This window comes from Ixodes scapularis, unplaced genomic scaffold (assembly GCF_016920785.2).
Source record: "Ixodes scapularis isolate PalLabHiFi unplaced genomic scaffold, ASM1692078v2 PGA_scaffold0__279_contigs__length_252992795, whole genome shotgun sequence".
NCBI lineage: Eukaryota > Metazoa > Arthropoda > Arachnida > Ixodida > Ixodidae > Ixodes > Ixodes scapularis.
Genome location: NW_024609835.1, coordinates 249,957,802 through 249,982,289, shown reverse-complemented (window position 1 = coordinate 249,982,289; position 24,488 = coordinate 249,957,802). Strand labels below are relative to the sequence as shown.

Below are 24,488 nucleotides of genomic sequence, written 5' to 3'. Positions count from 1 at the left end.
GAAACAGCAAGTAGAGACACTGTGAAATGCGTACCATTTTCCTTTCCTCCCAATATTAGGGTCGACCGATCATAAAATACTTTTTGGTTCGTTATACGGCGCAATTATATGCCTTTAGTGCAGTTTCCTTCTCTCCTTTCGCTAATAAGATCCCCGTGCATCCAGGTGAAACACCCAGGAGTGGCAGACGACAGGCTTTAGAAAAAAGCGTGTGCCAGAGACAGTTAGCCTGGAACCTGGACGAAGTCAGTTCCTTTTCCTTTTGGTGGATGCATCCTCTCACCCTGCAGTTCCTGACCCTGCGTCTAGAGCAGCGACTGCTCTCACAAACTTGGGCCCCAGCATCCGGCCACCTTCGGAGCCTTCAGTTTGCAGACCTCCTCTCTGAGGAACGCCCAGACAGCCAACCACTCGGGTTATTTCTCTTTTTCTTACATTTCAATGGCTTCTACAATTCCCAAACATTCTTGATTCTTTATTGGTAGCGTTTCCCCCGAGTTTAGTATTGGACACAATCTGAGGGGGTGGATTTTTCACCTTAAATTGTAAGTATTTAGAGGTCCCCAAAAATTAAGTTTTAAGGATGTTTGGTGTCGTCGGCCTTGGTAGAGAACGACCCTAACTTTCGCAAGTTTTGGTAGACAACCTAATAAGAGCTTTCTAGGATATTAATGAATTTAGGGAAATAAGCGCGCCGAATTGAATACGCTCACTTGTCTCGAGGCAAGATATCGATTGGAATTACAGTCCTCGGCAATGCCGAGGGCGCCTTTGCCATTCGTGTTGCTAGCTTGTAGACGGACAAAACTCCGAGGCAATAAATCCCAGAAAGATTCGGCAGGAAGCTTTGTAGCAACCGGCTGCCCATTAAAGGAATGGAACAGCAGCAGACTCTGAATTAAGCACGTCTGTACAGATTTGTCATATAGGACGCTTCCCTCTCCACCAAAACTCCAGAGGTCAGAGTGGATATCTTGTGCCTGCGGTCGGTGCAACTCAGGCAAGGGAATGTGCGCAAAAGCTCAATCTTTAACCAAAGGGCGCTGGGGAAAAGCCGATCAACATTCCAAAGGAAGGAGGGAGGTTATCCCCTTTCCTTATGGATGTTCAAAAGAGTTCAAAAGGCCTTCTTTCGTCACGTAGCAGGTGGGCTTCCATTTGCTAGTTAATCGTACAGAGTGGTCACCACAACCACAATTGAGCATCCACCAATTTAGCTATTTCACCCTATTTACTCTTTATAACGCTTATCTAACTAGCCCACTCTTAATATTTGAGTGCCATATTTTCGTTAGCGATGGGGCCAAACACCCGAGGTACAGGCTGGGGTTGTTTCTTAGAGGGGCACTGACACATCAAAATCATATTTTTTTTTATTATCCGAAACGATTGAAAACGATGCCGGGACATTACCCTCAAAATTTGAGATTTGGGAATTCAGTATTCGTGAAGTAAAAAAACAATTTCCAAATGCCGAATTCGAAGTTCCCGCGCGATCGGCGCCGGTGCCTTGACGTCAAAAATTGAGGAGACCTGAGAGTCCACTTTCCTGTCACCACTCCCTGCTGTTGCCATGGCGACCCAAAGCGAGGAGGATAGGAGCGAACGCCGGCTAGCGCCGGCGTAGCGTTGCGGCGGACCGGTTTTGAGCGGTGTCGCCTGTTTTCCGTTGGAGGATACAAATCCAGGAGACGGCACCACAACGAACTCCCGATTTTTGGTATTTCAAAAAGAAGGGCCGTAGTGCGTTCGCAATTGCGTTAAAAAACATGTTTTAAGATTGCCGTAATTAAATGTTATAGAGATGTCGCCTACAAAGCTTCTAAATTTCGTGATTTTTGACGTCACCGATCAAAAGAAGCGAGGAGGCGAGAGGCGGGAAAATCAAACGCCAAGAATAAAAAGGCGCGCGCGCGCGCGGGAAAATTTTTTTTCGCGATGCGGTTTTTTTTGCATGTCTATGACTACAACTTGCATCGTTTTAGACAATAAAAATAAATACGACCTTTGGGGTGTCAGTGCCCCTTTAAAGTTGCAGTTTCGGAAGGCTTCATTACGACATCACTACGGTGTTTGAAGTTCTTGCTTCAACAGTGGCCAACTCGATCGATTGGAATGCAAACGTTAAATTTTGGGGGGATTTCGAGTCCATCTCATGCTTCTAAAAACTAGAAAAGAGCCAGTTGCCAGCATCTTCTACCAGTGACAGCGTGACTCCTTTCCGTCTCCAGACCTTTCTGGAAATAAAAGCCTCTCGTTCCTCCAATGTAGGAAGAACTGACATCACTGATCCCCCACCAAACGGGTTTCGCTAGCTTCGAGACACATTCCAGACAACCTACACAGAATGTGATAGAGAGAATATCATGGTGTGGCACATCTATTCAATCGGGGTTTGGCATACAATGTATTTGGAAATACAAACGCTGGGATACATGGGACATCTAGAACACCGAAATACATTTATGAGAAGGTATCGCAATCCATATCAGAAATACACTTGCAGCACGTAAAAAAGCATTTGAAAAGACAGGAATACATTTTGTAGAAATACAGGTAGTGAGTGTGGAGGCCAGAAAGCTATGTGGTTGTACTCTGTAGGACAGGTTAGGTGGGCTCGCTAGTGTAAAAAAAATACTGTCTATATAAATGCGTTCTTTGTTAACTCGCTGCAACATTTCAACGTTGACGTTTTCCTACCAGGTCCTCGAAAATTGCGATGAGATACATAGTAACGCAATACGAGGAATAAACCCCAAAAAGAGGAACAAAATTGAAAAATTGTAGAAAACTATAAATACGAAGAGTATTTTAAAATAGGATACATTTGTATCGTGATGGTGGCCGTCCCGGATTAGAATGCAGCTGCCACAGAATGTGGTTCGGTCTAGTACTTTGGTTACGATACGGCGCGGTGCTTCGTCACTTCCTCTCTTTTGACGTCGCACAGGTTAGGATGTAATACCAATGAACAGATACGACCGAAAGAATGTCCATGTTACGATAAAACTTTGGTTGGGGCTAGCTGGTACATAATGATTAAAAGGTTACAAGGCGCGAACCAAACAAGACGAAAAAAGACACGTACGACACGGACAGGCACCAAGTTCTGATTTAATGAAACACGCATCATAGTCAAACAGTCGATCCCAATCGCCTAAACACATGCAACTGATAAGGATTCCTATCGCTCATTACACGCAGCCCTCAAGAAACACAATTTCTTTGTTTAGCAGATAAAGGGCTGGCATGCTTACGGATCTGTCAGCCACTTGGTGTATACAGAAAGCTTCGATTAATTCCCTTCTCATTCCCTCTCTTAATAAACCTTGTGTGCTCTAACAAAGGTTTGCACAAACATCATTTGCAGTGCTCCGTAAGATGCCCACCCAAATTATTGCGTACGGCAAGCTTGTGTTTCCTTTAATGAAAGAGCGTGAGAACACAAGCCAGGCGAACGCAATAATTTGGGTGGGCATCTTGCGGAGCACTGCAAACGATGTGGGTGCGAGCCTTTGTTAAAGCACACAGGGTTTATTAAGAGAGGGAATGAGAAGGGAATTAATCGATGCTTTCTGTATACACAAAGTGGCTGACAGATGCACAAGCATGCCAGCCCTTTATCCGCTAAACCAGGGGTTCTCAAACTGGGTTCCGGGGAACACAGGGGTTCCACGAGCTGGTCTCATGGGTTCTGCCAACACCCATATTGCAACCCCCACGCCGCAGGCTGCACGGCAGGACCATGCAAAGCGCCTTCATCTCACTTTGCACTGACATTGCTATCGATATGGTGGGGATATATGGGGAGCAAGACAAGCAAAATTGCCTACAATTGTGCATCTGTTGCTTCTCGGTCGGCAAATATGGAGGGGGGGGGGGAGTGTTCCACGGCAGTTTTTGAGGCTTCCTGCGGTTCCGTGAGGCCAAAAAGTTTGAGAACCCCTGTGCTAAACAAAGAAATTGTGTTTCTTGAGGGCTTTGTGTAATGAGCGATAGGAACCTTTATCAGTTGCATGTGTTTAGGCAATTGGGATCGACTGTTTGACGATGATTCGTGTTTTATTAAAATCAGTTGGAAGTTGGCGTCTGTCCGTGTCGTACATGTCTTTTTGTCTTGTTTGGTTCGCGCCTTGTAACCTTTTAATTCATGTTACGGTCCGTTCTCACCTACCAAGAGGAGCTTGTTTGAGCGCGAGGAGGACGTTAGTCGGGCGGCTCGTCCACCGAGATAAAAACACACCAGCTCGGAAAACCACTTTTACCCTCGCGGCTGGCTGCGCAAGTGTCGGGAAGTAATTAAGAGAAGCTTATTTTATGAAATACATCCTGAAATTTGAATTATTTCAAGCAGTTTAAGGGGCGACACGGCCTAGAAAATTCATTTTTGACAAAAAAAAAAGTAGATTTTGAAAAATATTTTAATTAGGTTCACAAACTCCTGAAGAGTATTTCCACAAAGTTTCATTCGTATCCGATACATAGTTATCTTGTTATTAATTATTTTCAGTGCGCCGGTGACGCGACTGAGTGGGGAGTTGAGCAGCGAGAGCACGGAGCGTTGCAATGTTTGCATTATTCAGCTGGGAAGAACGCCGCGCACGCTAGGCCTAGCTAGGCGATTGTAGTCTCGTTAGAAAGCTGAACTCTTCTATTTTCGGCGCTGATACTAATCGTTGTTCGAGAGTAAGCCAGCACGCTGGAATACGCCTTGAACCCCGTCGAAATTCATGCTATTTTGGTAGAAAAAGATGCTACACGGACCCCTATTGGCCAAAATAATGAAACACGAGCTCCTATTGGCCCGTGCAAGTCGCACGCACGCTGGCTCGCTCATCGTATGATAGTTCTCGTGTGGAAGCCTACTTCACTGCTTCAACAGTCTCAGTCTCGGTCTCCTTCGTGAACTATTCGATCTACTTTTCGGTGATCTTTTTGGTGATCGTTTCGAGGATGCCCGTGATGAAGTCGCGAACGCGTCAAAGCTTCGGCTGCCGCTCGCGGTTCAAGAAACCGCGAGGACTGCTTGGTGGAAAGTATGCTATCGCTGCCGCCGCCAATGACGACGTGCTCGAGTCGTCAAGATCATCGCCCGTTCCACTGGTACCTGCAGCAGCAGTGGCAGTACCCAAGAGTGGTACGTTCTGCGACTTGGATACGCTTACCACTTTTGAGCGGAAGATTAGCTTTCTGGAGGCAGGTGGAAGCGACGGTAGCACCGAAGATCCCGGAGAGCCCTGCAGCGAAGGGGCGACCTGCTACCGTTTGGTGGACATGGCTTGTCTGCAAAGCCTGGTTAAAGTGCTGCTCTGCCCGACTTGCCAAGCGTGTGAGTTGGAACTTCAAGAAAACGGTACCGGAGCTCACCTAACATTCGTCGTTGAGTGTCCGCGCCGCTCTCGTTGACCATCGATGGTACCAAACAGAACGAACTTGCCGCACGGCTCGGAATTGTTTCGCGGAACTGTGGTATTGGCTTTACGAAGCTGATTAGTTTCTTTACTGAACTGAATGCACCTCCGCCGATGACCCTCAAATCTTATCAGATTGCAACGAAGGCGCATGACGCGGCCGTATGGGCGTCAGCAAACGCGATGGCTGAGGCTGCACGAACTGTGCGGAGACGCTAAGGACCTCGGAAGGCAAAGACCAGCTACAGGATGTCCGCGTAAGTTACGATGAAACTTGGCACAAACGAGGCCAGATGTCTCATTTGGGTGTTGGTGTTGCCATCGAGATAGACACGAGCCTAGTTTTAAATTACGAAGTTGCGAGTAACTACTGCCATGATTGCAGCATTGGACCAAAGGAGGGCGCAGACGGACATGAAAAGTGGATGAAAGGGCACGAGTCTAAATGGCAGAAGAATTTTGACGGCTCGGCCAACGCTACGGAGGTGCAGGCAGCAGGTGCGATCTTCAGCCGGTCAGTGGAACTCCACAAGCTGCAATACGTGACCACGCCCTGCGACGGCGACTCCAAAGCCTACAACACCATGTTGCTGCGCTGCAGCTGTACGACAAGGACGCCAGCAAAGAAGACTGCGTGAACCACGTCGCGAAGAGGCTATATGCAGGTATGGAGAAATTGAAGAAGGCGAAGAAGGGACTTGGGGGACGAGGCAAGCTCACAAATGTCATAATGAAAAAAATGACTAACTACTATGCCAGTGCCCTAAAACAGAATGCACCCAATGTGACAGCGTATGCAACCCTGCTACACATGTACCGTATTTATTCGAACATAAGGAGAGGTTTTTTTTCCAAAATCCGCAGTCTCAAAGTCATACCCCGCCTTATATTCGAAGCTCAGTATAGCAATATGACGATTTTTTTTCTTTTCTTCGGGTCCTTCAACTTCCCCTCGCCTTATAATCGTGACTGCCTTATATTCGAATAAATACGGTATTCTACCGACGAAGAGCCTCAATGCGTGCCCCAAGGGAGAGGATTCGTGCTGTCACCACAACCGCCACCTTGCGCTTCAAGCAGCTCCAAAGCCGTCGGGTGCAAAACCTCACCGGCCGGCATTCTCCAAAGATGGGGCCAAGGAGCTCGTGCCATTGTACAACCGGCTGACACACAAGGACTAGCTGGCCATGTGCTCACGCATGACAACCCAGAACGCCAACGAGTCTTTCAATGCTCTGATCTGAAAGAAGTGCCCGAAGACGGAGTTTGCCTCCCTCCAGACTGTTGAGACTGCAGTGGCACTAGCAGTTCTAGAATACAATCTGGGACCAAGGAGCTTTGAGAGGGCACTGCTCAATATCAAGATGGAGGCTGGAACACACCACGAGTCGCAGGCAAAGAAGGCAACTTAGCACCGACTTGCCAGGTCCCGAGCCAGAGCGTTGGAGTCTTCAAAAGTGGCCCACGAGCGACGGAAATCGGAAGCAGTGGCCTCTGAGCAGAAGCGCCTCCAGCAGGAAGGTCCTACGTACGCTGCTGGACCGTTCTAGTGACCTAACAGAGGTGCCACAGTAAAGGCATAGATATGAAAACTTTGAACATGTTTTTCTCTGCTTCATTTTTTAGGTATAAATTCCATTTTAGTCACTCTATCGTTTGATTATGGCAAAACAGGGAAGGCTCGTTCTTCACTTTTCCTGACTGAAATTTAGTAAGGAGTGCGGCTATGGAATGTTTTTGTCACTTTACTAATGTCTTAAGAAATAAAGGACTTTTTACAAAAAAACTTTCCATAGCCGCACCCTCTAGGCATTCTGCTGCATATCTATCGAATAAAGACCTTAAATATTGATCGTTTTCAGAAGATAGATTAAGTAAACTATGTAGGCGTGTTATTGATATAATCTGCTCTAATTTCCTTCCCATTTATTTAACAGGCCTGAAATTTTGTTCTGCACCCTCTAGCATGACCAGCTGCCTACCCTGTAAATTTTATTAATTTTAAACCAAGGGTTCAAAAGTTAACCCCCCTAGGGGGTGTGTCCCCTTAAAAGATTCCTAGTTACAAAAAGCACCTATATCATGCAGCAAACTCTCCAAATCTGTCCGTAACACTCGAGATCTTGCCACTCTTCCAAAAATTCCCCAAACCCATTTCGGAAAAAGTTTCACCCCATCGCTAGTTTTCGATAGTGTTTTATTCAACGGTAAAACAAACCAATAGACCCAACAAGACTAACAAGTTAATTGTCTCCTATACAGTAAACATGACCAGTAATGTCAAGGTGGCAGGAATTCTGCAACCTTGGCATCCCCCGTATGGGAGACGTCCAATTACATTATTTATGCCGGTGCAGTTTGTTTTATCGCGACGAGTCCTGGCTTCTGGACCATGTTTGTGTTTTTCCGCCGCAAGACAACACCTCCAAGCCACTGTTGAAAGACACTCTCCTAGGAATGTACGCAGCATGAAATGCCACAGTGCTGCGCGGCATTGGCACTTTCTGCGCGGTGCTCCATAGTCACTGCCATTTTCCTTTTGCTGGGCTTATGGAGGCCCGTGGAAAGATTTGCCTCGCAGCCCCAGAGTGTGTACCGCCGCACACCTGCCTCGGCTACGTGCAGCTTGCCCACACAGACGTCCAAGGTTAGCATGCTGCGACCGGCCAACAATCGTGCAGCCTGGTTGCAGTGAATGTTATTACTTCACAGTGGCACGTTTCTTCCCCAGCATCAATGGATAAGATCCGTGCAAAACTGTAGCTTGCACTTAAGGGAGATGAGAAAATTCACCTGACCTCGCACATTCCCGGACCGACAAATAGAGGCTTCCGGTTCTTTCTCCAATTTCCGCTCCATGCTGGTTCTATAAATAAAAGCTCTTCCATAGGAGCACACCGCACTCTCTGCAGAAATCTTTGGGTCCGCAAAAAACAAAAAAACATACACAAACGTTTCCAAGCAGGTGTAAAACTCATTTTTAGGACGAGTCGTCCATCCCAAACCTCCGGACAATAGGTTAGTTGAAACCACACCGGCAGCCAGCCCCTCCCAAACCCTCCTTGAACGTTGGCAAGAAAGAAAGAATCCTGACAACTATTGAGAGCCGCCTTGCTCGTGTGCTACACGCACAGGAGCTGCACGGCACCGCCAGGAAGCACTCCGCTTCCTCTCGTCTGGATAAGAACCGTTTGCCACGGCAGGGAAGGGCATGCAATAAACGGAATAAATGCCCCCCCCAAAGAAATGGGCCATTTCCAAAGGGCTCACAGAGTGTAAGCCAGAGCAGGTGCACGCTCGCCACACTCCCCGAAATGCCCCTGCTCGGGACGTTTCAAAGCTCCCTCGAGGGCCTCACCTTCCGAAGTCACACAGCTTGAGGACGCCCGTCTCGGGGTCCAGCAGCAGGTTCTGGGGCTTGATGTCCCGGTGGCAGATTCCCAGGGAATGGATGTAGGCTAGGCTCCTAAACAGTTGGTACATGTACAGCTGCAAGGCAAACCGGCCACCGTCAGACTCTGCCCCGCTTGCTGCTGCCAGCGTCACGCCCTTCCGCGCCCAGCTCGGTCGTTTTCTCGGGCTCTCGCGTTCCCGAGCATTCAACGGCTGCAGTGGAGACGCTAGGTCTACCCACTCACCGTCCCAACCGGAGCTCGGAGTTCTCCCCTCTCGGCGCACAAAATAATGGCACAAACGTACGAGGCCATTTTTCGGGCAAAGCTCGCCTCCACGCTGACCACCGAGACGGATTGCAACCAATGCCACGAGCGATAGGAGCCGATCCCACGCCGCCCAAGCGTTGCGTCACCTTCGGGAGGTGCGTTCTCGGGTCGTTTGTTCGGGGCACTGAATGGACTAGAATAGCTCGTGGCGCCTGCTGCAAATCCTCTTAAAAAAACGCAAAAATGAAAACAAACATTTTTCTTGTTTTTTTTTCAGCTTAAATACCGAAGGGACAGAGACACGGAAGAAGAGACGTCCCTTTTACGCTCAAGTTGCCACTCCATACCTCAGTCTCGGGTTAAGTTGCAACATCAAAAGAATCCACCAGCTCGCCTGTACTTTAACCGTTTTTTCATTAGTTGGAAAACAATTTAAGTCGAGCCTCGCCGTTTCATTCGCTAATCGTGTTCACAAGCCTAATGACGCCCCATAGTGACGTCCAGTGCGTTTTAGAATCTCAGTCTAGGGTACAGGTTTTGTACCATTCCAAAGCCTTACCCCATCCAGCGTTGCTCAGTCTTTTCACGTGATGCAATTTACCGGAGCAACTCTAGTCCCTTCGAGTAAGATTTGAAAGACAACCCTAGTCACTGTCTAAGCCGTCTTCTAGTCGTACGAGCAGACACGTGGCAGCGTACGGCGTCATCTGCCATTAGAATAAACACATTCCACTACCACCCGCGAAACGTCCGCAAGAAGTGGCCATGGCCGCGTCTGCCGTCGCGTTTGTCCACTATTTCGCCCCCGTGACAATCGCCAGACCGAATCGTGAAACGGCGTCTTGACGTTGCATCGTGCACAAGCCACACTCTAATGCATGCGCCTGTCAGCGTTTGTCGACGTGCAGTAAAAAGCGGCCTTTCAGCTTTGCATAGCGATCGCGAGCGAGGTGGGTGAGCGTCGCGACGAATAATTAAATATTCCCTTCAGCAAGCCAGGTGCATTGCTAAAAACTTGAGAGATAAGTGCCTTCGGAAATGACGGAAACATACCTGGACAAACCTGACGCGAGGCGAACGCTTGACTTTTTTCGGCCAAATGGCTCGCAAATTCTAACTCGCGTAAGTTACATCTGGTTGCAAACGCAACAGCTGCACCATTCTCAGAGTAGCAAAGCTGCTTTGACGGTAACCCACACATTTATTCGGCATCAAAAGCCAACATATCGAGCCAGATTGAGCAAAATAGTTGACGCGGGATGCTGGGCTTACGCCAGTCCCGCTATGAAAACAAGCACCCACACAGCGCATCCGGGGCCTGAAACGGGCTACCTCCATTTATATTGTGGCTAAGAACAAAAATATTGCTAAAAATATTTTTTGTAGAAGTTATTAAAAAAAAAAAAATGTCTTCTCATCAAGCCCTTTAAGAAGAAGTTTTTTTCTTTTTTTCATTTTAGCGTTTATTTAAGGTGAAAGGAACCATGAACGTGGGTTCTCAAACTGGGTTCTCTCCCTCGGAGCTTCCTCGAGCACCCAAATTTTCTCTCTCGGCTGTCCCCAACTATTTTAGAGAGCCATCCGTTCCACTGAGGGGCACTCTCTAGCATACACATACAGTTGAAACTCCATTTTACGAAACCCAATTTTACAACATTCCCCATTTATTAAACGAATTCCAACTTCCCCGCAGATTCGCATAGGGCTCCGTGCATTTATGAGCTCGATATAACAAAATAAATTTGGCCGTCAACCCAATCTAAGGAAGCATTTTCCAAAATATGACCGCATCTCCACGTGGTGAATGATGTTGATTGGGGTGAAGCTCTGGTGGTGCTGATGATACTGTTTTTAGCATTTGACCGCAGCGCCCTCTCGTCTATAAACGTTGAGCCAAAGCATGCAAAGTTTAACGCGATTATATACGCATTTGACCACAGCGCCCTCTCCTGTATAGACGTTAAGCGGCTACACGCAACGTTTCATCCATGACATCCCCAGCTCTTGAGTTACTACCACATCTCAGAGCCCCCTCCTCGTCCCCCAGTCGTGGCTGAGTGGTTAAGGCAATGGACTAAAAATCCATTGGGGTCTCCCCGCACAGGTTTGAATCCTGTCGACTGCGCAAACATTTTTTCTTCTTTTAAGAAGTCAGATGGGATGGCAATCGATGTGAGCACGGACGCCGGACAAGGCTAGACCCTGAAGAGCTTTGCCCCTAAAATAATCGATGCAAAAAGGGATAACTTGGACGGTTTAAAATGCCTCTGTTGCTGGTGTGCCAGCGTAAATATTTTGCGACCCTAGTTTCGTTATTATGGAAAAACAAGGTTAGGCTTTTAGTTGTTTATACCAGATGGCGCTAGCTCTTTCACCGCATTTCATTCAGTATTCAGTTGTACCAAAATCCTTTAAAACGGTCTATAAGAGATAAACAAAAACTAAATATGCAGTTCAGTGAAAATAATGACACCGATGAAGTTGACCAGACATTTGGTCCGGTTGTGTTCGGTAGCAGCCCGCTCTCCCATTAGGCCTAACGGCAGGGTATCGCTAGAGTGTGCACCGCCAAGACAACAACGGCAGAGAGGTGTTCAGCTTTCTACTTGACGCGTCACCTCTGAGCGTACATGCGCAAATAATATGCACAAGGGAATACAGCAAGCACACCTGGGATGCTAGATATCAAAAAGAAACGCCGTGCTACTTCTGCGTCACCCTCAAATCAGGTCCCCGAGAAAAACCTCCAAGATCATTGGTACCTGGATCCGAGGCTCTTTTTGAGGCGAGGTATGTCCCGGCTGGCTCTCACAGGGGCACCGATTGTCAGAAAAAACCTGTTTCTTGGAGGGTTCCAAGCCTTCCTTCACGCACTAGCGGGTCGTCTTGGCAAACTAAATTCGTAAGCAAGTAAATCGCATTTTCGGCACATGAGCACCGCGGTATATCTCTGGATGTCGTTACTTTAAAACATCGAGCTTAATGCCCGCAAAATGGCATTTTCAGTTAAAATAAGTGATTTGCAGCTCCTCAGCTTGGCTAGATTGAGATTTAACGTCTTTGCGCAGACCACAGGCTTCTAGAGCACTTTACCGCATCCAAGCCGTGTCCTTGGCTGCCACTTGAGGGACATTCTTCGGCGAGGGAAAGCTTAAAGGGCAACTCCGCTCAATTCCGAAAAATTTAGGCTTCCATGTGATTCACATTCACAAAGCACTACTAAACAACTCTACGTCTTCGGATTCGCGAAATGTGGAATATTATTTGTGTAATCCTAATTTAAACGTCAGCAGATACCGAAACCGAAACTTCGGTTGCGTCAGGCAACATCGGTCTCGGGTCGTCAAAGGCATGCGCGTCACGTCGAACCACGTGGTCTTGCGACGTTCGGGAGGGAGCGAGAAACAGGACACGCGACGCGGGCAGGTTTTTTTTTTTTTTTTTTTTTTTTTTTTATTGGACGCGGGAAGGTCGCTTCGCGTGGCGTGGACGGTGATGGCCTGGGTGAGAGGGGGAAGGGAAAAGACGAAAGAGAAGTGGAGCGGAGAAACAGACCGATAAGCGCGCAGGGCAGCGCAAAGTAGCGCATCCGTGTTACGGTGATCACGTGAACGCCCGGTCAGCCAACACCGGGAGGAGAAACTCATGACGTCATCGTTGCATTTCGCTCTGAGAAATAAAAACAAGCAAAACGTGAGAATGACGTACATGCCTCTGACGTAGTGGCTCAACGTTGGCCGCTCCAACTCCGTGGCATTGACTGCGCTGATGATTGCGCCTCGCGCCGCACGCTAGAGTTGGCAGATTTCGGCGACTTGGCTCGCTTGAAGGTTTGCCGGCCAGTTTATTAAATAAATAAACGGAATTAGATCGTAATATTTGACGTGGGGTCTTCCTATATGATACTGAAGAGGGCTACATAGTTTTCTAAATATCAAAAATGAAGCGGAGTTGCCCTTTAAAGACTGCGGAACAAACTCCAAATTATGTGCTGCCAGAAAGGAGGGAAACTCCGACCAGCTGAAAAGGTAGGTCATGGGGCAGAGCGGCCTGGATGGCCGGGGGAACTCACCTTGATAAAAGATATGGGTATCGTCTGCTTCGACTTGCTATAGTGCCTCGCTACTCTGTACACAGTCTCCGGGATGTACTCTAAGACCAGGTTCAGATATACTTCGTCTTTCTGCGGGGAGAGAGAGAGGGAGCTGGGGTGAGGGCCGGCACGCCGCAGCACCGCCGCAAAGGGCTGCTTGCGTGAAAACCTCTTCCTCCTCGCTGCTAGGCTGCAAACCAAGAGCCAGTCAGACGCCACCACATCGGCCCAAACATGGCCTACAACCTCAGGCAAAATTAGGCCACGTTTCACTGCCTCCACTTGTACCCAAAAATTTTAACATTTTGAGAGAAAAAGTTTGTACACGCAGCTCCTTCTTAGGGAAAAATTACTCGCATTTACGTGATGTAAGAGTAGAGATATACATTTTTGCTGATGCAGTCAGTATGTTTCATATAAAACAATATATTCCAGAAATATTCCACCCGCTACTAAGCGAGCAGGCGTCCGCTCATCTTCTAATTCCGGGCATAAAACTTGAACCTCGCTCGAACTTTCATCTAACCTTATTTACTCTAGAAGCTAGAAAAAGTAAACCTCTTTACATTCCTATTATGTTCAAACTCCCATTTGGCGGTACAGAAAAAAAATAGGAAGCTCATCTCGGGGGTCCACACAGGAGACGGTCTGTGCTGCACACGACATTTGCAAGGTGGGAACGGGACCTCCCTTTTGGAAAGAATTCGTCCTTGGAACGGGCTTGGATGGCCCGTCGGACGAAAAGGGAACAACGACTGAAGAAGAACAGCTGCGTGCATGATTCCCGTCCTTGCCCAAATGGGGTGCCAATCATGCGCCATAATCTTCTGGCACGTCCGCGGCCCTTTACGACTTGGCGAGCCCGTTTTGCCCCAATAGGCAACGGGGACGACTAACGCATAGTTTCAGAGACCACACCTTGACGCCCAAACACCCCCTCAAAGAGGTTCTCTAAGGCGACCTTACATCTGCCGACCGCAAAAGCGAGTCCCATCTGCGAGGCTAAAAACCGAGTGTCGGCAGAGATCGACCCAAGAACGCGGGAAGAGGTGCAACTTGCCTTGTCGCCACTGGAGTAGAAGAAGTACTTCAGCTTCACTATGTTACAATGATCTAGTCGTCGCATGATTTGCAGCTCCCGGTTCTGTGGGGAGAAGGAAACAACATGTCAGGCCCACTCTTCGTCCCCCGTCCACGCAAATCCCACCCCAAATTCCTTCCGCATAATAAACACCCGGAACGTCCCCACTAAAGTTGGACAACAATGTCTATCGCTTTACGCCAGCATAACGGCACTGCCAGGACCCTTTGCCACGGTGAAAATTCAAAGATAAAAGCGGACTATGTCTCCCGGCCTGTCCTTCGCAAAGCGGATGGTAACGTTCAAACAAGGATTGCCCGTCGGCGGGGACGGTCTAACACGGTGCCAGACACGAGCGATGCACGAGCATTCGACTCGCTGGCATGCGAGTGCATGCCTCTGATGTGCCAGCAAACAAATGCACAACTTGAACCAAGACCAAACAAACATGCACGCCATATACCTCGGCAACAAAAATAACCGTCGAACTTGTGGTTTACGTTTCTGTTAACCCTTTGATGGCCAGCGTTGTCATGGCACTTGAGAATTATTCATTTTCTTCGGCGCCACTATAAATTTAGCGCCCTCTGTCGCAAGGGCACTTGGCAGTGGAGAATCGAAAAGCATCTTCAAAACAGATCACTCGTCGTTTAACACCTTAAGTGCCACTTTTTTTTTAAGTGACCTAAAAATTCCATATATTCTTTTATCGAAGGGTTTCATTCCTTTAGTATCACAGGTAGCATTTCTAAAATTCATTACACAAAAGTCTGTATATTTCTGTGTGTACATGAACCTTGTTACAGTTGTGCACATGCGCAGCAAAGCATCTTGCCTTTCCTCATACGTGTTAAGCATCTTACATCCTCTGGGGTTGAGCGTAAAGAAAAACAGTAAATTAGGGCAGTCCCGTTGATGTTTTGGCAACAAGTATGGTACAGCCACCTTATTTGAGGCTACGGACTGTGTGGAGCTCCTTAAAGCAGGGGATCACGCAGTGTGCTCTTTTACAGGCGTCGCACCACGTCCTCGTTTCTCAGCAGACCTCTCCACCTGTGGCATTCTTCTGGCTGCACATGGTCCTTGTGGGCTTCTGTTTCTTCTCTGTTGGCGGCAGGTAAAAAGGAAAGTGCCGGTCGCATCGGATGTCGGTGGTCGACCGGGCCTTAGCACCTGGCTGCTGCCACAGTACTTTGTGATCAATCACTCAAGGAGTGAGAGCCTCAACTTGAAATTAGACATCTTGCCACCATCCTTCTTGTACAGGACAAATGCATTCAGTTCAGCATCGTCCAAAAACTGCCAAGAAAGTTTCGTAAATTTTTTGCTCTTTTCGGGCAACCGGATATGTTGCGAGCATCTGATCTGGCAAGCCCACCCCCCCTATTGTGTGGTTGTAGTTGCAGACTCTACGACAGAGTGACCTTTTGAATCTTGGAATCGCACCATGCCGACGCTGTGCTCAAGTGCTCTAGAGGGTTATCAACCTTTTGTCCTTCCACTGGATGCACCTGTCCTTTCTTTAGCATTGCCTTCTTGAAAGGAATGTCCTTTCTTGTTGCTTGGGCTCTTCCGTAGATGACCGGCTCCATCAGAATGTCGACGAATTCTGGGGATGTGCAAAAATTGTCAGTTGCGAGGCCCTTTGCCCTCAAGAGGCTCCGTCAGTTTGAGAGCCACCTCGATTCCCGTTGGGATTCCCATTGGGAAGTGAAAGTCTCTCTCATGTCGTGGAGCAATAATTGTGTCTGTGCCTGCATACACTCTAAGGTTCCAGATGTACTCTGGTTCCCACAAGAGCTCCCTCTTTTCACAGGTGAATCCATTTATTTATTTATTTATTCATATTACCCCTAAAGGCCCTCGTGAGAGGGTATTACATAGGGGGGGTACATAAATCGTTCCAATAGGAACTAGTGCACATTGAACAACATATGAGAATACGAGAGGTCGATGCTTTACAATCCATGTAAAGCATCGACCTCTCGTCCACCCATATGTCTCGCTCAACAAATTATTAAGGCACCAAAGAAATGGCCATATCTTCCAAAGCTTGGGTTGCCGGCGGTTCTCAGGGTCGACTGGAGTCTCACTGTTCACAAAACGCAGAACCTTTGCAATGAGATAAAAAGGGTCGCAACTCATTGTGTCGCCAAATACAGATGTGCACACCAGGTTGTTTTGACTCCAGTACATGTTTTGTTCTAGCTCCTGAACAATTCCTTGCAGCAGCAGGAGGGACCGAAACGCTGATCGTCCTGGAGAACTTCGAAGCATTGAAGTAAGTCCTCTGAGTCTTTAACATGGAACGTTTTTCCAGGAGATGGCAGGAATTGGAAGCAAGGCAGGCATGGAGGAGGACTGTCTGCATTGACTCTACACCACTGCCTGGAGGAGTCCAAGTCGCTGCCACCATCCAAATCGTTGTCGTAGTCGTTATCGGATTCACTCGAAGAGCCGAGTTCAATGACAAAGTCACCATTGTCTTCACTCGACGAACAAAACCCAACCTTTTCCAAGTCACTCAAGCTGTCTTCAACGATCGCTTCTTTTTTTTTTTTTTTTTGCGATGAAGTTTTGCATGCTTTGTTGGCTAGCGACGCCTATTTTAAATGACTGTTGCCAGAGTATCTTCTCATTTATCTTACCAATGGTGGTGAAAAAGAAAGACGCCAGATAAAACAAGCGCTGCCATCTATGGTCAACGCCGCAACCGCTTGGGCGAGCGTAGCTTGTCAGTGAAATCGAGAGCTACCAAAAAAAACACTGATTGAGCCAAGCTTGTTTGATTCACTTTTAGCCCTTTCATGGACACCGATGTACCTGTACATCAGCGCGAGAGCATCCCGTGTGGTTTCTGACGTACCTGTACGTCCGCAACTATTATTCAAAACTTCGCGCCTCTGCTTGAACGGGTGTGTTCGCGGGGACGTGCTGCCATCTTGTAGGTTTGTAGAGAACTACGACCATATAACTTCGGTCGTGTTTGTTTTAGCAAGCCTTTTTGAAATTGCGAAACTGGACGCACTGCGCAAGTGATGCTTTTGAGATGGCCGCACGTGCTGGCTGCTCCGGAGATAGCGTTGCGGAGATTGGAGCGATGGCTCTTCGGGTTCAGACTTTGAACCCTTCTCGGACTCCGAGTCGGATGACAGCTCGACATGCTACGAGCAACTGGAAACCAGCTAGATTCGGAGTCTGGAGTCTGACATACAGCCGCACCGTCTGCTAGACTGTCTCCGGAGAGGGCGCATCGAAGTTTTAGCCGTTTTTGTTTTGTCCAGTTTTTAGCGAGTGTGCCGCAGATGTTTTGAAGTATGTGCGCTATTTATTTTATGTCTTACATTTTTTTTATGCGACAATAAACTACTGTATACTCTTTGCTATTGCACCGAGTAAAAAAACTGGACCACGTACCCGTGGTTGTTTTTTTTTTACTCGGTGCGTCTTTGGACAGAATATCTGACCATGAAAGGGTTAACCAGACAGCCGCCAACGAGCTCAGCTCTTCCAAAGAGCTTAAAGGTCGACGACCAGTTTGCTCTTTCCCCTTTTTCCTCGCTTCCTCCTCTCCCCCTTCTATCCTGACCACCGCTGCCTCCTCCCTTAGGGTGAGGAGGATCTTCTGCCTTGCAGAATCCCGAGCCTGGTCGTCGGCCTTTAAGGGGTTAAGGGATCTGAACTATACTGTGAACAGATAAATATGAGACCTCAAACTTGCACACGAGTTGGGAGGGTGTGAGACGTTTTGCACCTTTTCATCCACCATGCCTGCATGGGTTGCAACTTGCTCTCCTTTCCATAGCAAAGGCAAAGAGCAACCAACACCCGATTTTCTGAACATCTGCCAGCTTCTTAAACTGACTCTTCCCCTTAGTCCGCCAGCTCAACACAGCTTTAGGAAATCATATTCATGCAAAACGCAAATGATTTGTTTTACACATTCTCCAAGTAGCCTTTGGTTGCCATTCTCAGGCAGATGCAGTCTTTCTTGATTCTATTTACCCGAAAGTTCCCCAATTCATCGGGAAATACTAAATTACCTAAAAATTTCTGTCCCGCTGGCCAGCTCTACTAATACTGGAATATGGTGCTCTTGTATACTGAAACATTAACCCTTTAAGGCCACATGTCACCCGACAAAATATATTCCACTTTCCATCGAGTGTCGGGGCTGCCCCGACAGTCTCCTTTCTGCTTTCGATCAATTGTTGTGCGTGGCCCGACAATCTCTATCGTCGAGAGTGTAAGCATGTACAGTACCTTTACGCGAGACAACCCACATAATGCAACTTTTTTCTACTTCTTGTCTGGATAAGCAGAATTTTGCACGCACATTCGCACATTATTTGTTGAGGCAGCTTTTTTTTTTCTTGCGTTTCTACGGAAGAGATGTTAGCGATTCGCATGACGACGCGGGGGATTTTAGCGGATAAGATAATTCCAGAGGGTTCTAAAAATGTCACCTACGGATCCTCAAAAAATAATAGCGATGAGAGGAGCCTTACGGACGTTGCCGCATCTCACATGTGGCCACCCTACACGGATGCGGATTCTGAAGCTTCCAGTCGTACGATTAAAGATCCAGCATTTCCAGCTGTACCTAAGTGATCCCATTGTTTCTAGCGCGATATAATTCTGACCTGAGCGGCAACAAGACGAATAGCCACAAAAACCGAAAAGGTTCCTAACGCAAGATTACTCGCGCAATGTTTCAGTAACTTGGGAAGATTTTTCGTCGAGAAAGAGCCAGCTCGTTTAATTTTGGCGCTGCCTTTAAAGAAAGCAGCAGAGCCCACGAGCATGGAAAGACGTGCCTTGGCTGCACAATCTCTCCCGGCAGAGCAGAGGGCTCCCACCCTCTGCCACCAGGCACAACGGGAGACGGGACACGTCTCACGTTCGAGACGACAAAGAATGTTCCAATGCCACCGTACCTCCGGCGTTTCTAGAGAAAGCGTCCGTGGATGGCACCTGGGCCGGCGTCGCCCTAAAGTTGCGAGATACCGCCCACGACATGGGCACAAGCGGCCTCCAACCGTCGTAGGTAAACCTCGAGACAGGGGGACTTGCCTTGAACCTCTTGTCCTGGAGCACCTTCTTGATGGCCACCAGCTCAGCCGTGTCCAGCAGGCGCGCCTGGTACACCACCCCGAAGGAGCCGTTGCCGATCACCTTGGTGTCAGAGTAGGACACCTCCTGCGGCCGGTCGGGCCCCTGGCCGGGCGTCGCCAGCACCGTCGTCACCTTGGCCCCATCCTTGCCTTGCGGAGAGAGGGCAGGGCTCAGGGACGCCTCTGGGGCACTCCCTCTCCAAGAGCATGCAACCTTACGCACACGCCCCACCCAAGAGCTGCCATGACAGAGGTCACATATGCTACCGTTCAGTTACCTCCCTGAACACTTTCCCGAGTGCCTGGACACTCCCATTCTCCACCCCTTCCATTCAAAAAGCGCAATATGTTCTCGCTTTCCAAATACATATCTCAACCTAAATGTTGCGCTATCTTTTTTTTTTTTTGCGACCTAAATTTATTTTGCGACGCACGAGGACCATGTTTTAAAAAATGTTTTACGGGAAAAAAAGGGAGGCATCAAACTTTTGTTTCACTGCTTTTCAACTATCGTCAGATTCCCATTGACAGGCTTAGACGACGTCGCACGTGCGGTCAGAGCCTGGCCGAGTTCAACGAGTGGCTGTCGCCGACCGTCTGCATCCATTTCTAAGGACGTCTGCCACAGCCTTTCCACGCCGCGAAGACGCTGCCCCGGCCACAGTGCACGGGAGGGAAGTGTGGTGCAGCCGCGGCGGGATACGGTCGCGAGACGCTGGCCGGGAGAGGGGAAACCACGAGTGCCAAGGCAGGGAAACACGGGGAAGCCGAGGAACACCGCCGTACGACACCGGCGCCGCATGTTGCAAGCAACCGGGAGTCTCCCCAGCCCACACTGGGCCGGCGAGACCGGTAACTGCACGACCAAACCGCCCGCTTTTCAGAATGCGTACCGCGGCCATCGTAAGCAACGCAAACTCCGGCAGTACACGTGGTCGCGTGCAACGCCGAAACATTCTCGGTTAGACCGACGGGTGCAAGCGAGTCGTCTGCCGGCCAACCGGTGCCGAGGGGAGGGTGCGGGAAGCGGCCACAGACGGGGGAACGAGGGGCACCACGACACGCCGCTTACTGTGCGCTGAAGCAAGAGGGGTGTCCATGGCCTGGCAGAGGGGGCTCCCCTCAGGTCCTAGGGAAAGAGCCTCCCTGGGCCACAAGAAAGCAACGCCACTTCAGGACCACGCCGGAGCAATGCACGCTGCAGAGTGGGGGGAAAAAGGTCTCCCCGGTGCTCGGGGCACACTCGCGTTAAAGGCTGCAGCGGCACGACTACCGCCGCTCGTTGGGCTGTGGTGCTGGTGCAGCGGCCCCGCGGGAGGCCGGCGACGCCGTCTGCGCAGAGCCTCCGAGGAGTCTCGCTTGCGGAGACGTCCTCAAGCGACGAGGAAGGTTCTGCGACGCGCGTCCCCCAAGCGGAGCGTATGGAACGGCAATTGCCTGCCACTAAATGCGAGCGCAGTTCAAGCGCAGCCCGAAGCCGCCAAGAAAGGTGGGCACTTCCATGTGTGCGTTAATACCCGAACACAGTGCAGAAAACGACTAGGTTCTCGACAACGTCGCATTTGCTCTCCCACGTTCGCTAGATGGCCGGAGCTTATGACTCGACGACTGTCGGCCCCCGACAGAGAAGGGAAGTGCACCGAAGTGCCACGCGGCCGCCAGCTCTTTCCGACAGCAGGCTTGGTGGCCGGGTCCGGGCCCTGGTGGACCACTTACCCGGAACTGAGGCCAGCTCGTTTATGATATTGGTCGCGAGCTCCAGATCCGAGTCTTGCGTGGGAAGGCATGCGAGACAAGAGAGTGTGGCCTTCACTGTCGGCTGCTCCCAGACGGGAGGCCGCCCCAAGGGCTGCTCTTGGGGCAGTCTCGGCGCAGCCCTGCCAAGTTTGTGACGGCCAGAGTTCCAAAGTACATCAACGGAATCTACCATTTCGGAACGGATCCCGTGTCGGAGGCTCCTCCAAGTCGACGTGGCGAGGAACACTGCTGCCAAACGGAGATTGCCTGCGGCTTTACGTCTGCGTCAAGCACACGCGTGCCCAGAGACGTCGGAACCACGCGTGTGCCCCAAAGTAGTCCTCGAGGCGCGGAAGGCAAGACCCTGTCTCACTCCTGGCTGCCAGATGGGCTCAATGCTCATCGCATGGAGGTTGATACGGCAGTCTGTCATTTCACGCACCCTGTTGAGACACACTCTTCGCAGTCAGGCCCCTCGCAAATGTCACGAGTCGCACCAGGCTGGGTCGCCTTTTCAAAGCCCATGACTGGTGAAAGCAGGCGCCACGCCACGCGGCTCTGGAGGACGCCTTCCGAAAGTGGTGCCGTACGGCGGGCTGCAGCGAGGGGACCAGGCGAGGTCAAGGCGCCCGTGAAAGAGGGAGGTCAGACAGCGTCCTCGGAGTCGCCTGCTCGCGTCACCAGTGATCCCGAGGACGCCCTAGGACGTCAATCTGGCAGATTGGCGGCCAGCTGCGTCGCGCGAGGGGCCGACAGCGGTCGGTTCGACCAGCGATGGTCCCTCCAAGGCGCGTCGCTGAGCAAGCGCCCAGTTCTGTTGCTAAGCGGACGGTTGCACAAGACGGACGCAGAAGAGAACTGCTATTACGTTAGCACTGCGACGCCAGGGAGGGAACGTCGACCTGGTTCTGCACACATGGCGAGACTTAGCGGGGGCTCGAACGGCTCTTTTTTCTCGCGCTAGTCGCTGGTGTCTTCAAAAATCGTGATGCACCGCCCAGGCAAAAACCGCACACTCGGGCCGCCAAGCACCGGTTCGAGATCGGCGCGGAGTGGTGGACAGCACGGCCACCGATGGGTTCGCCCGAGTTCGCCCAACCTAAATGCGGCCCCTGCCGGTGCAGACAGCAGCGGAGCAAAGCGGCATCGTGCACGGAACATCAACGCGAATGCAAGTGGCCATGTTGCAAAGCAGCCAGCGGCTGCTAGGCCTAGCGGGGTTGGGAAACTTACTGGTGACTTTAACTCCCGCAAGAAAATTGGGCTGCTGGGGTTGCTTGTTTCCTTCTGCAAAGGAAGTTGTCCTGGGCCGTCCACTCATTCTAGAGTTCACTCGGTGGTTTAACACAAAATGTACATGTTCTTTTTTTCTTCTACATCCTCGATCAGGCTCCTGCGATGCACGGCAGTGAGGTTTTAGGCTTAGAGTCCACGGAGAGATAGAACTTGTTTCTCCCGCTACATCGCCAATCACAAGCGATCACATCCAAGCACACGTAATTTGCACACCAAAAATATCTTCTCGAAAATTAAATCCAGAACGCGAGGAACCACCACAGTAACACTGGTCCATAAAAGGCTAATAAAGAGCTTCCGGTAATTTTGCGGAGGCTCCGCTTTAACTATTCGCGCAGCTCAGGCGCTCAGACATTGACCTCGACGTCATCCTCGAGGGGCGCTCGGAAGACCTCGGTGAATTCCGGAACCAATCAGCAGAGTGCGATGGTGTCGGGTGATTCCGAGAGTATGGTACCGAAAAAACCAACGTGACGCGTTTACTACTTCGCGTAGCCGTCCCTGGATGGCGCTCGTAAAAGTATTCCTGTAAATCTTGCAAGCCCTACGAAAAGCCTTACGACTTTTCAATTTTCTGTAGCATAAAAAAAGATATGTAGGGTGCTGATAGCGAGTTCGTTTCACGGCACGCGTGTCCACGCGTGCACACTCGCAGCGTGGAGCGGGCTCGTTTCGGCACCCACGTTACCAGATTACTTCAACTGTGGAACCCCCACGATAGCACGATAGGGGGTACACTAACGTTGGGGTAAACTATGGGGGTACCCCCCCTTCACTCACTTCCTTCGCCTCCCGTCGTGGGAAGCGCCATCTAAATTTTTGTTTCATAACTGTGTGTTCCATCGAGCCTGCATCGAGCAGAGCTGAAGTGCCATCTAGACGCCGTGCTTCGAAACGTACGTATCCCACAGAATACACTGCAGTTACCATAACAGCCGACTGGCGCGTCGAACGACTGGAGGCGAGTCGTGGTGAGTGAATGGGGGAGGTTACTGCTCGCGCACGCAGCGTCTACGAGCAGTTTCGTAACTGATAGCGAGTTCGTTTCACGGCACTCGTGTCCACGCGTGCCCACTCGCGGCGTAAAGCGAGCTCGTTTCGGCAGGCACTCCACGAGTGGTTGCACCCTCCGAGTTCGTTTCATCGCTGGCACCCCTCGCGTGCATGCACTCGCTGCACCGAGAAAATCGGGCGTGCGCCAAAATGCAATCCCGTCATGCCTCGCTCCGACGAGGCCGTCGAGGAGCGGGAGCAGACGACGAGGGTTCGTCTGCTACGATGTTTCGCGGAACCGAAAGAAAAAAAAAAAGATTTTCCGATAGAAATTGCGTCCCGCGGGCAACGAAATCAAACGCGAGCTTGAATTGTGAGCGTCTGCTATTCCATGAAGGAAGCAATTGACAACCCGTGCTTTATTTGCAGGTTTTAAGTCGCTCTGTTGCCGTACTGACGCTGAAATATACCAGAATTTTAAGAAATGCTCAGAAGAAACGCATCAGCGGCCCCCGAGATGTTTATCAACATCCCTGTGCGGGTGAAAAATTTAACGTTTGTCGACAAAACTCCCCCAGCAGAAACCTCTGACTGCCCGGTAAGCATCAAAGAAAGCTAAACATAGTGACTTTACCCGACGCTTGGGCAACATCATCATGTTTAACATTTACCTACGTCAGCTAACTTGCCCCGTCGTATTTTTTTCGAGAAAGCTCTCGCTCTCGACGTCCTCACCAAGGCCTGTAATGACGATCGAAATCGAAATCATTACACCTGTAATGACGATCGAAATCAAAAGTCCCACGAAAGTTTTGCTGGATATTCCAACAGACTAGTTTTAATTCGTACCCTTTAAGTAGTTTACGTATAATACCATGCTCAAGCAGATCAAGCTTCTGCTCGGACAGCATCATCAGTTTTCTTCAGTGTAAGCGGTTATAAGAATTGAAAGATCGCAACCATGCTGCTTTGTAGACAGCTGGGTGCGGAAATTTACGCTGTCTGTAACTATCTATACGGCAGCCGAGTTGCTTGAAGTCATCGCAACTATAAACTACAGGTTGCAGCGTTCAACGTTTGTAGATAAACGTTGGTAGTGAC

At 49.7% G+C, this 24,488-nt stretch overlaps 1 protein-coding gene and 1 non-coding gene across 2 annotated transcripts in view; one reads left to right on the top strand and one right to left on the bottom strand.

Annotated features, from left to right (window-relative positions):
* The window catches only part of LOC8033523 (glycogen synthase kinase-3 beta), a 51,223-nt gene extending 28,409 nt beyond the window's left edge, over positions 1-22,814 (bottom strand). The window contains exons 1-5 of the mRNA XM_029988419.3: positions 22,332-22,814; positions 19,321-19,511; positions 14,227-14,310; positions 13,146-13,256; positions 8,770-8,900 (exon numbers count right to left, since the gene is read on the bottom strand). Coding sequence (XP_029844279.2) covers positions 8,770-8,900; positions 13,146-13,256; positions 14,227-14,310; positions 19,321-19,511; positions 22,332-22,419 — 605 coding nt within the window. The 5' untranslated portion in view covers positions 22,420-22,814. The remainder of the gene's footprint in view (positions 1-8,769; positions 8,901-13,145; positions 13,257-14,226; positions 14,311-19,320; positions 19,512-22,331) is intronic.
* Positions 11,117-11,198, top strand: Trnaf-aaa. Its single transcript has one exon. It is a non-coding gene; the product is annotated as a tRNA-Phe (tRNA).
* Positions 22,815-24,488: the final 1,674 nt, after the last annotated feature.